Genomic DNA, 12,165 nt, shown 5'->3' on the forward strand with positions numbered 1-12,165 from the left:
TGGGGAGAGTGGACGAGTTGAGAACGTGGAACAAGGGGACTCAGTGGGGACAGTTATAGATGGGGCTGAGAGACGGGGTGAGCCAAGAAGGATGCTCAGACTCTGGCTTGGGCGGCACCAGGCCTGTAGTGATGGTGACTGACACATGGTTTGAGTTGAAAGAGAAGAGGTACATTCCTTTCCGTGGCTCCTGGAGCGGGTGGGGTGGGAGATCTGGGGATTGTCGGGATGGTGACGGACCGCTCATGTGAGCTCTATGACGCAGGCAGGGACTTTGGCTAATGCTTGGCAGCCCCAGAGCCTGGACACATAGGCACTTGATAAGCACCTGCTGGATAAAACATTAAATGAAGCCACCGCAGCAGATGAGGTCACCTACGGAGTCCTTGGAGTGCACAGAGGGGAGCTCAGGAATGGACAAAGTTATTACGATATGGATTTTTAAAAGCCCATTGTTTTTGGTGACATTGAGGTCAATGACAACAGCTTTGGAGGGAGGAATTTCAGTGGTGTGGGTGGGAGGTGAGGAAGTGGACGCTACTCAGGAGAGGAAAAAATAAACCCATGGCCAAAGGGCTTTTAGGGGTCAAGATAGGACTTTTTAAGCCAGTGAGAATGAAACACATTGCATTTTCACATTCGCAAAATTTAAATGGGCAAAAGTGTAACTGTGGTGGACAGATTCTAAGGTGGCCCCCCGTCACCCTTTCCCTTGGGTGTGAGTGGCATCTGTGGTGCGCTTCTAACTACTACAAAGACAACGAGATGTCATTTCCATAGTGATGTTGTTACTTAAGATTTTATCTTGCTAACAGACTAGCTCTAGAGACTCCCTCTCTAGCGGGCTATGAAGAAGTAAATGGTCCAGGTGCTGGGGTCCACGTGGCAAGGTGCTAATGGCAGCCTCTGGGGACTGAGGGAAGCTGACGGCTCACAGACAGAAAGAAGTTGGGGCCCTCAGTCCCACAGCTGCAAAGAAATGAGTTCTGCCATCAACCAGCATGAGCTCGGAAATGGGTTCATCCCTAGTCAAGCCTCCGGATGAGCATGCAGCCTGTGAGACCCCGAGCAGAGGATGAAGCTGTACCTGGGTCCTGAGCACAGAACTGTGAGATAATAAACGTGTGTTGCTTCCAGTCGTTAAGTTTGTGGTAATTTGTTACATAGAAACAGTTAACTATTATAGTAACTTTGTTTCTTTTTTTTTCTAATTTACAAATTGTGAGGTAATTACATAAAGTGTATAAATACGTACAGCCTGATGACTTTTATGTACACACCTGTGTAACCATCACCCAGATCAAGGCATAGGGCATTTTTAAAGTCCCAGAAGGCTGCCTCATGCCCCGCTGGGTCAATATTGCTACTTTCTGGGCAAAATCGCTGCTGACTTCTTTCGCCGGCAGTTCATCTTGCCTGTTCTTGAAATTTGTGTCAATGGAATAATATAGTATGTTCTTTCAGTCAGAGATGTATCTGCCTGTCAGGTGTATTGGTAGTTTGTTCTTTTTTTAATTTATTCATATTTTATGAGTATATCACAATTTATTTACCCGTTCTGTTGTGGGTGAACATTTGAGATGCTTCAAGTGTTTGCCTATGATGAATAAAGCTGCCGTTAAACACTCTGTACCTGTCTTTTGGTGGACATATTCACTCATTACTCTTGGGTATATATCCAGGGATAGAATTGTTGAGTTATATTGTATGCTTTGGTCGGTCCTGCCATTTTCAATTGAGTTGTGTCTATCTTTCCTTATTCATTTTCAGGAGTGATTTACATATTTCACACATAACTTTCAGTCAGATATTACGTGTTTCAAAATTTTCCAATCTATGGAGCATTTTTACACTTAATGGTGATTTTGTTTTTGATAAACAGAAGGTCTTAATTTTAATAAACTCTCATTAATCATTTTTTCTTTTCTGATTAATATTTTTTTGTGTGTCCAGTTTGAGAAATTTTTGCTTATTCCAAAGTACTTAAGGATATTTTTCTAATTTTTTAGAAAATTGTTTTAGTTTTTAAATTTAGGTCTATGACTCATCTTGAATTAAATTTTATGATGATATGATGTAGGAATTAAAGTTTTTTTCTATCCCAATATCCAATTGCTCAAACACCAGTTATTGAAAAGAACAGCTTCTGTCCTCTGAATTGCAAGGGAGACTTTGTCGCAAATCAGGTGAACTGTATATGTGAGGGGCTGTTTGTGGGTTCCCTATTCCATTGATTTAATTGTCTGTTTTGGCATTAACACTATGCTGTCTTGGTTATCATTGCTTTATAGTAAGTTTTGAAATCTGGTAGTTTAAGTCCTCCAACTTTGTTTTTCTTTAAGGTTTTCTTGGATATTTTAGATCCTTTGAATGTCCATAGGAATTTTATAATTAGCTTCTCGATTTCCCTGCAAATAAATGGTTGGAATTTTGAATGGGATTCTTTCGAATTCATGGATAAATTTTGGAGATAAATGGCATTTTAACAAAATTTTGAGCTTTCCGATCCATGAACATAGTATATCTCTCTATTTATTTCGATTTTATTAATGTCCCTCAGTAATGTTTTGTAATTTTCAGGATTCTTCTTCATGGTAATTACTTCTCCAGCTCCCGCTTTCTCTCCGTGGTAGAAAACTTAATTTTGCCAAGTGAAGATAACTCAGTCACTTCCTGTGACTTCCAATCCACCAACTATGATCTGTCCTCGCTGGTGGCTTACTGGCGACCACTGTCTCCACTCTTATTTGTTATAAAGCTACAGTCTCTTACAATCCACATTGCACATTGGGCCTCAGTCTTTTGTGCTTCCCTCTTGGAGAAACAGAAAGCTTTCTGGTGCTTTTGCTTCTATTCATATGGGAGTGTAGGACTCTGTGTCATGTCACCAGGCACGGCCCTCAGCCATCTCAGCTCCATGTTCTGGTTCCATGCTGTCTGGACATGGGACGCTAAGGGCCTTGTGGTCTCCTCAGATTACAGCCTGGGATGTGAAACTTTTTAATCCCTCTTATTCTATCTGTGGTTTTGGCCCCCACATCTCCCAAGGGACTTAGTCAACAGGGACAGACATAATCCCAGCTAGAGGCTAAACCCTCATTTCCTCCTTTTTCTCACTTCCCCCTCCCTCTCTCCAAACTTCTCCTCTCTGTTCAAAATGTCTCTGACTTATGAGAAAAACAGGTCTTAACATCCGCAAACACATTTTTCCCCAACTCCATGCTTTGCAGTCTTAAAAGCTCAGCTCTAAGTCCTCAAGTGTCCTCTCTTGATTTTGAAAGCCAAAGCTTGTTATAATGCCCACCCCAATTCTGTACCAGCATGAACATGACCCTGGGGGTGAGCACCTCCTTAATGAGGCCTTGCTTGCCCCACCCTCGTCCCAGCCCTGTGGCCGATTGGCATTTAGCCACCTAGCTGACTTTCCTTTGGGAAGACCTCACAGAAGTGGCAGCATTAAAATAGGGTTTTGAAAGAGGAGCAGGAGTTTGTTAGGTGAAGAAGCTGGGGGGCTGAGGAACGCAACCCTGCCCGTATTTGGGATGAAGAAATGGGGGAAGGAGGGGAAGGGGTTGGTAGAAGCACTTGTGTTTGGACTTTGGAGTCATATGGTCAGAGCATGGACTCGAATCTCAGATGGAGCTGGGTTCAAATCCCAGCATTGCCTTTTATTAGCTTGGTGGCCTCAAGCACTTGGTTTAACCTCTTTAAGCTTCCATGTCCTCAGCCGTAAAGTGGGGGTATGAATGCCTGCTTATTTTGGCCCAGGTGAGGACAGATGATCCAGGTGTAAGGATCATATTACTCAGAGCTCAGAACCCAGAGAATTTTTTTACTCTGACGGTGGGACAGTTACCCTGAAATATGGAACAAACCTTAGAAGCCCCTGAGGTTAAAAAGAAAAAGTCATTGCAATGAGACCAGCTCAAAAGGTAAGCCACACTGTTTATTTCCCTCTATAGAGTAGATGAGATGAGCCATCCACCAGGGATTCTGACACCAGGTAGAGGTGTCACCCTAGCCCCAGACCCAGCCCAGCTCATGCTAACCTTTAGGGACGGCCTTGCTTCTCAGGCTTGGGGGAGGGGGAGAGGGAACTGAAAGGCACGGGGAGGTCCAGAGCCCCCTGGGGAGGGGTCCCCATCCCTGCGCCCTTGTAGATGCTGACGGAGTGCAGTGGGCTGGCTTCAGCCCTCCCCGCAAGCTGCCCAGCTCTGGGAGGTGGGCAGGGCTGGTGGTAACAGCCGCTCCATCTCACAGACAAGGAGACGAGCATTTCTGTAGCAGTCGGGGGACAGTGCCTGACTTAGACCAGGACTTGAGGGAGCCTGGGGAGCTGGGAGGGCCTTATACATCATTGGGTTCATTTTTTTTTCCCCCAGGAAAACTGAGGCTTAATGACGTGGCAGGAGATTTCAAGGACAGAGCTGGTCCTGGGGCCTGGACTCCTGGAGGTCAGGCCACTGCCAGCTGTGTGGCCTCAGCAGCTGGGCTCAGTACTCCCTTCTGGAGGATTCTGTGCTCTCTGAGAGTAATGACCTTCCCCAGGCACAAGGGCCAGGGCAGCCCCCCAACCTGTCTCCCAATGAGACAGAGAGAAATACACAGCACAAGGGAGCATTTCTGGAGGGTGACGGGCAGGGAGCTGGACATCAACTCGCTCTTTTAGGAAAGAAACCACTGTGGGAAATGCGTGGACATGTGTGCCCAGAGAAGACCGTTCAGGTGCCACATATTTGAGGATTGGTGGAAATGGGGGGCATGGGTGTGGGAGTGGGAAGAGGCTGGGCCCAGAGGGGAAAGGCTGGACCCCAACAGGCAGGAGTGACTATCTACTCAGACGACTCCTTGGGCACATATGCCACATTGTCATAGGCAGGGGGCGGAGAGGCTGCGGGGCTGGGGATGTTGAAGTCTGTGCTGAAGGCGCTTGGCAGGAAAATCACAGGCTGCAAAGCAAAAGAAAACCCCGTGACAGTCCCAGGGGCTCTCTCCCCGCAGGGAGGTGTCGCAATAGTGTCCCCTGGTGGGTATTCTGAGAATAGCGCCCTAGTAATGAATTCCGTCGAGTCTGAACTGGCCGACTCAGAGCTATCATCCGTTCAACTCATATTTCAAAAAATATTTACTGGGGCCAGCTATGACCCAGGCATTGGGCTCCTTGCCGCTTCCCTGCCTCCAGCCCCCACCTCTCTGCCCCCTCCAACCGCCTGCATCGGACAAACCCTCTCGATCGATTTCCCTGAGCCCCGCTCTACTCGCCCTCTCCTTTGAGCATATCCGTCTCCGCTCTAAGACTTTCAACAGCTTCACCTCTCATTTTGCGCAAAGCCAGCTCCCCAGTTCTACGGCCTGCATTTTCCTGCCGGGGGCCGCCTTTCTACTCCAACCGATTCCCCTGCCACGCATGCCCTTCTCCATCCCTTTCCCATCTTCACTGATCTCCAGTGTTTGAGAAACTAAACTCAATTTCCGCCCGAGTCAGGCTGCCCTTTCTGATGCTCCCTGTCTCCCTCACGGCCCGAGACCTTCTGGAGGGTCCTAGTCAACTGAGCGCAGCACTCGGCCTGGTCCCCTGCGCGCCGAGCCTGCCACTGCTCTGCATCAAGGCTTCCAGAGCAGCGGGTCCCTTGGTGCTGGCGCCCCCCTGTGGCCATAAGGAAAATAGTCCCATCTTCCCGCAAAGACTTTTGGGTCCTCTGAGATTTGTAAGAGTGGCTCATTGCCGCGCAGTCCCTCCAGATTCCTCCCCAGAAGGAAGCGGGGAGGGGCTGGCAGCCGGGACCCTCCGCGGCCACAGCCTTCCTGAAAGGCCCAGGCCGGGGTGGAAGTACTCACTGCGTTGGCTTGGGCGCGGGTCGCTTGGCACCCAAAGTGGGTGGCAATGACTGCGATGAAGAACTCCAGGATGGTGAAGATGGTAAGCACAGCCAGATAGCCCCTGCCCACGTCCTGGGGACCAAAACTCACCGTTAAGGCAAGCCAGGAACTCTAGAATAAAAGAGGAAAGGGGATCCGGAGAGAGAATAACCTGCCCCTGGTCATGGAGCCAGTTGGTGGCAGAGCTGGAGCTGCTGCCCGTCCTGTGCCCTCCGCTCACTCTACCAGGCTGCCTCCCCATTCCCGACGTGCCCATGCTTGGGGCAGGGTCATGGAGTCAATATACTCATGGGGCCTACTGGGACCGGCAGGCCCGGCCAGTGCCCAGGACCCTGGCCTCCTGGTGCTGCAAACCCTCTCCTACCCCAGCCCCTGGATTCGCATCTGCAAGCCTCCATGTTTCCCCACTACCGGGGGCATCTGACAACACACCCAGTTAGTGACACCAAAATCCATGAGCAGAATGGCCGTCCCGGCAAAGGCCGCCATGGCACTGAGAATGTTCGTCCCCAGGCTGCTCCTCACCTGCACGAGGAAGAGACAGGAGGGAAGGAGCAGAGGGAAGAGATGAGGAGGAGGAGCGAGGACAGGAGGCAACAGCTGTCCCCGTCCCAAGCCTCCCACAGCCAGGGGGCAGTGGCCACGCTGACCCGAGTTCCGGATGACCCTTCTCCTTTCCTCTTAGGCCCCCCGCTGGCCTTGCTCTGCAGTCTCCTGTCCGAAGCCTGGATCGCCTCCCCGTCACCCACGGAAGGCATCAGAGCTCCCATGCCATCTGGACCTAGCACTTCTCGCCGTCCGATTTCTTCCCACTTCCCTTCCCAGACCCTGGCCCCGGTCAGGTGGAACCACGCGGGATTTCCTCGGTGGCCCGACCCCCGGCCCCCACTGCAGTCTCATGCATTTCCTTCAGCGTTTCTCCATCCTTCCCGCTCACCAGGGCCCCGCTTAAGTGCCGCCTCCTCCAGGAGGGCTTCTCGCATCTTCCTTTTCTCTGAGTGACCGTGAGTGCTTTGCCTGCAGACCCTCACTCCTGCCCTGTTGTGTATTTTGCAAGCGTGTCTTGGCTCGTCCTCTCCTGTACATAGGGCTGTCTGGGCTGTCTGGGTGCTGTTCTGCTCCTGGCATTCAGCAGCCCCCCAGGAAATGCTTGTTGAAGGAGCTGAATGAGCAGGGTCCTAGTGGAGTGGAATCCTGCCATCGAATCCCACTCCGTCCCTGGGTCCCCCGATCAGACTTACCAGGCAGCTGGTGTGGTTCTTCTCGGCTGCCACTGAGAGGGACCCAGAGATGATGAACTGTGTGGGGAGAGGGGACCTGGTGAGGCTTTGGCCGGACACCGGGCAGGACATACCATGCCTGGGCTGTATCGAGGCCGTGGGTACCACGGAGAGGGCAGCAGCCTCTAGGCGGCCACCTTCTCTGCCTCCTGGCCAGCCACCTTGGGACCTCTCTGTAAGGGTGTCCCCTGGTTACTGGTTAGGGACCCCTGTCCAGGGTACTAGCTGTAGTTTGCAAGATGGTTCTCATCGACATCATAGCATCAGGCGCTGTTCCGGCAAACACTCACTCGTCAAACATTTACTGAGCAGCCGGTGTGTGCCAGGAGCATAACAGAGTCGAGTGAGCCCAGACAAGGTCCCCGCTCTCGTGGAGGCTGACACTTAGCAAATAAACAGTCAAGAGGTACGGGTGGTAGTGACAGGAGCCGCCATGAAAAAAATCACTGGAGGCTACTTGAGGCTGGGTGGTCAGGACTCCCTGAGCTAAAATGCAAATGCGAGGACCAGGAAGGTGCCACTATAGGTGTCCAGGTGGTGTGGACCGGGGTGGTGGCAGTGGAGGTGGGGAACACGTGGACAATTTCAGGCTCTGCTTGGGAGGGTGAGCTCACTGGGCCTGCTGGTGGGTGGACAGGGAGTGGGAAAACAGGAGAGTCAGGATGGCTTGGAAGGTTCTAGCAACTGGACGGATGGAGGTGCCATTTGCTGAGATGGGGAGATTGGAGGGGGGAATAGGGTTGGAAACAGGGTAGGAACCAAGAGATTGATTTTGATTCATCGCCTCTTCAGCATCCAAGGACATATCAGGATGGGAGTAGAGACAGAACTAGGGACCTGGTTTTTGGATAAGGAAGTTGAGGCCTGAGACTGAGTCACTTGCCCAAGGGACTTGGTGGGAACACCCTGTGGAGCTGTGATTCAGACCTCATTGGCCTGACCCCAAAGCTGCTGCTATCCCCGGGGGTGCAGACAGGGACCGTGCAAACGCGGAAGTGCTCTCTCCACGTGGAAGATGACGACACCCCAGTAGGGGAGGGGGTTCCGGCTGGCGGCAACACCAGCAGAGGAATGGGATCAGGGGCTTCCAGTTGGTCAGATCAGAGTCCCGGGGAAGGAGCTAATGATGGGCTGGGCCCGACCAGGGGGAGCTGGCGGGTTTCTGCAGGCCGGGGTTTGGTGGCGGGGTGTGAGGCTTAGTTAGGATCCGGGTAACACAGGCGATCAGTGTCCTCATCCCCTGCCCCATCCCCTTCATCCCATCCTTTTTGGGAGACTTCTCTACGCCAGGCTCTTCGCTGGGAGCTTTGCATACATAGGAGAGGGGTCTGGCTCAGGTTTAGGGTTAGGGTCTACAGTTAGGGGTGCCTGGGCCCAGGAGAATGAGGTGGGAGGTGGGCGCAGGGAGGGACAGGTGAACTGGGCAGGGTCCCCCAGACGGCCCCGCACTCACGCAGGCTCCTCCCCAGAAGGGGACACCACCTTCGATGAAGAGCATCCCCACGTGGCCGCGGCGGACAGCCAGCAGCACGCTGCCGAAGCCCAGGTGGATGAGGCCGATGAGGATCTGGACCGTCTGCGGGGAGCGGGCGGCGGCTCAGCCGGGCTCCACGCCGCCCCCTGCCGGCCGCGGAGGACAGCGTGCAGAGCCCCGTGCTCGCCCAGCCAGCTGCCAGCAACGGAGACCTGCACACCCCGATTCTGTTCTTTTGGGGAGATAACATTATGACAACCACAAAAGGCAGCTTTAAGAGGTCCCCACAGCCTGCGGGACCCAGCTGCCTGTTCCATGTCCCTACGGGTTTACGTCCTGGTTTGCGGTCTGACCCATGGCTCTCAAGCATAGTTCTGGTTGCTCCTTGATTTTCCTCCGTCTGCATTTCGATGGCGCAGCGTTCCCTGCACCGAATGCCTCAGCTTTTCCTTCTTCATCCCCCTCACGCCTGCACTAAAGATCTCCTTGAGCATCTTTCTCATTTCCGTGTCCATAGTTGCTTCATCCAGCCGTGGGTCAGAGCCGACACGACCTGGCTGAAATCTGGACTTTTTAAAAACATTCTTTTTATTTTTTTTAAGAGACGGTTTGCCAGCACCCCATTGTCTCATTCCCAGAAGTAGGATGGTTTTTCCAAAGATGGGGACATGTGGGCTTCTGGTTGAGTTCTGCCCTATTTCTTTCTAAATGATTTCCGGTAAGGATTGAATTCTAGAACTGAGTGGAAGAAGACATTGGTGTTTCCTGAATTCAGCCTCTGCCTAATCCAGCAGCCCTTTCCAGCCCCCGACTTCTAAACGGACACCCTCAGTGACCAGGGGCTCGCCACCACCCAAACCAGCGTGGTCCTCGTGTGGGCCGTTCTGGCTGTGACTAGCTAGAATCGTATTCTTGGGGTCACGTGGAAAACAGATGTCTTTCCAACGTAGAATCCTGAATTTCAGCATGTCCGAGGCAGAGCTCTTGGATGCTCTGCCTCGGAGCAGGGGGGTTGAAAGTAGAGCTTGGCAGTCAGGTCATCCTAGAGCACAGGACGCCAATGACCAGCCGTGCGGCCTTGGGCCAGTGACCTAGCCTTGGCAAGCCTCAGTTTCCTAATCTGTCCTATGATCCCTGTCTCACAAGGTGGTGATGACAATCTGAGGAGGCAATGCGTGCAAATTCCTTGGCATGGTGCAGGCACCTCTTGGGGGCACTCAGTAAATAAGAGCTATCATCATCATCATCATCATCATCATCATCATCATCATCATCATCGTCCTCGTCACCACGATCATGGCTTCAGCTATATTTTCATCTTCCTTTTGGAGAAGCTGAGGCCAAGGGACAAACTGAAGACACTATATATGTAGATGAAAATATGTATCTATCTATCTACCTACCTACCTACCTCCTGTCTATTATTTTATTCCTCCCAGAGACCAATATCTCAAGGCCGGTTGAGGTGGGAAAAGGTCTTAGAGGCCATCTTGCATGGCTGTCGGCTTGGTGGGAGCTGGCCCTGGCCCAGCACCTCAGCTTCATCTCCTCTCCCTCCCTCGCTCCTTACATTCCAGCCATGTCGACCTTGTATTTCGTCCTTGAACAAGCCACACTCTTTCTCACTTCAGGGCCTTCGCACTTGCTGTTCCCTCTACTGGGGAGCCCTTGCCCCCAGATCTTCCCCAGGCCGGCTGCAGCCCAGCAGCTAGGTTTTAGCTTAAGCGTCATCTCCCCAGAGAGACCTCTCCGTCCGCCTTTGCTAGTGTCTGCCCTCCCCCACCCATCATTTTTACCCCATTACCCAATCTCAGTCAAGATTAGTTTACTGGTTTACTCTCTGTGAGCTCCGCGGGAGAAGGGTCTCTGTCTGGTGCCCAGTTGAATATTTCAGACCTCACAGTATTTATCGGCCTTCTGCCGTCTCTCCAAGGCATGCGCGAACGCGCGGGGGCTCGGGGGGCTCGCGGGGCTCCCTCCTGGCCCAGCGTCTACGCCTCCGCCCTCTGGAGAGGCCGCTCTTACCCCTAAAGCTTTGGGCTCTCCTGTCAGGAATGTCTCCACCGGCCGCAGGTCGGGCACCTGGGTGGCCCTTGGCGTCTGTGCCCCCAGCGGTGGCTCCTCAAACTGCATGATCCCGGGAGGTTGGCACATGGAGGTGGGCAGAATGGCCGGAGGAGGGCGGAGGCCACCCGCGTTGCTGGGTGGGATGACGACAAACACTCCATTGCTGGCGGGAGCTGCGGACATGGTGTTCAGAGACCCTGAGAGACAAAGGCTGGGGAGACAGTGATAGCGATGATGGTTACACATTTGCAGAGGACTGTTGAGTTCATGAAGAATATGCGACCTACCTCTGCTCACTGCAGCCCCCTGAGGGTGTACCCCAAATCTCCAATCGTCAATTGAAGAGATTCACTGGGAGAAGGGAAGGGAGGTCCTAGGTCAAGGGCCTCTAAAGGAGGCAAGGCCAAGACTTGAATTCTGGTAACTCCAACTCTAGAAGCCATGGTCTTTTTTTCTGTTTTAACGCCTACAGCACCTGGTCTTCCTATGTGGTCTCCCCTCCAAATACTAACCAGGCCTGACCCTGCTTAGCTTCCGAGATCAGCCGAGATCCGGCACGTTCAGGGTGGCATGGCCGTAGACTAGAAGTCGAGGTCTCGATCTCTGCTGTATTACACGGAAAGAACCTTTAGGAGGAGCATGGATTTAAACCTTCTCCTTTCCCCAGAGAGGGCAAGCCACTTGCTCAAGAACACACAGCTTGTACTAGGCAGAGCTGAGCCAGCACTAGTCTCTCCATCTGTGAGGGGAACTCACTCGCCATTTCCTGTCCCCGGGCCCTGGCTATAAATAATCCCCTGGGTGATTTCCTGCTGTGGGAGGCTTTCCCTTTGGCCACCCAAGCAATCGCCATTAAAGTAGCCGAGATACGCATGCATTATGGATTATGGAAATTTATATAGGTGCCGCCTGAGCAAATCCTGGGAAAACCACCCAGCTGTCAGGCGATGGCTTTCTCAGGAAGCAGCGGAGTGACGGATCCGCCAGAGGACACAATGGAATTAAAAACATCCTTCTCATGGGCATTACTCAGTTCAGCACAAGGTTGTGGGGACAGAAGCCAGGATTTGAGTCCCGGTTCCCCTAGTTTCTGGGGGGCGTGGGACAAGATGGACACCTCCCCGTGCCTCAGTTTCCGTCCCTGTAAAGTGGGGGGTGAGAACACTGGTGCCATCTCATAGGACTCGGTGGGAATCAGACTGAAGCAACACACAAGCCCGATGAAAGCCCTCCAGTGCAGAGTGACCGTGCATAGGGGTCAGGCGCAGAGTCCTCGCCTACGGGGGCCCAGATCCAGTCAGAAGAGCAAGAGAAGCTTGCAGTTCAGTCCAGCAGACGATTATTGAGCATTTATTTTGACTTAGCCAGACGTAGGGGCTGAGAATACAAAGATGAATTAAGACCGGATGTCCTGCGCTCACAGGGTGTCTCTTGCAAGGCAGAGCAGGGTCCCTGCCGGGAGGG

The 12,165-nt window shown here is 52.4% G+C and overlaps 1 protein-coding gene and 1 pseudogene across 2 annotated transcripts; both read right to left on the reverse strand.

Moving 5' to 3' along the window:
- Positions 1–4,028: 4,028 nt before the first annotated feature.
- On the reverse strand, positions 4,029–10,906 carry LOC120600618 (membrane-spanning 4-domains subfamily A member 15). Of its 2 annotated transcripts, XM_039860038.1 has the most exons (6): positions 10,660–10,899; positions 8,614–8,736; positions 7,122–7,178; positions 6,313–6,405; positions 5,839–5,952; positions 4,029–4,949 (listed from the first exon to the last, which is right to left on the reverse strand). In XM_039860038.1, exons 1-6 carry the CDS (start codon positions 10,882–10,884, stop codon positions 4,833–4,835), a joined length of 729 nt encoding a protein of 242 aa, XP_039715972.1. In that variant the 5' UTR covers positions 10,885–10,899; the 3' UTR covers positions 4,029–4,832. The 2 variants fall into 2 exon arrangements, with proteins under 2 accessions (XP_039715972.1, XP_039715971.1); XM_039860037.1 differs by lacking the exon at positions 8,614–8,736 and having other exon boundaries at positions 10,660–10,906.
- Positions 10,907–11,164: 258 nt separating this feature from the next.
- On the reverse strand, positions 11,165–11,283 carry LOC120600922 (uncharacterized; annotated as a pseudogene).
- Between the last annotated feature and the right edge of the window lie 882 nt (positions 11,284–12,165).

This window comes from Pteropus medius, unplaced genomic scaffold (genome assembly GCF_902729225.1).
Source record: "Pteropus medius unplaced genomic scaffold, Ma_sr-lr_union100, whole genome shotgun sequence".
Taxonomy (NCBI): domain Eukaryota; kingdom Metazoa; phylum Chordata; class Mammalia; order Chiroptera; family Pteropodidae; genus Pteropus; species Pteropus medius.

Coding starts and splice junctions, on each gene's coding strand:
- LOC120600618 (XM_039860038.1), bottom strand. CDS start 10,884: ATGTCCGCAGCTCCCGCCAGCAATGGAGTGTTTGTCGTCATCCCACCC. Junction 6,406..7,121: donor AGAACCACACCAGCTGCCTG/GTAAGTCTGATC, acceptor TTCCTCGTGCAG/GTGAGGAGCAGCCTGGGGAC. Junction 4,950..5,838: donor CCCGCGCCCAAGCCAACGCA/GTGAGTACTTCC, acceptor TTTGCTTTGCAG/CCTGTGATTTTCCTGCCAAG.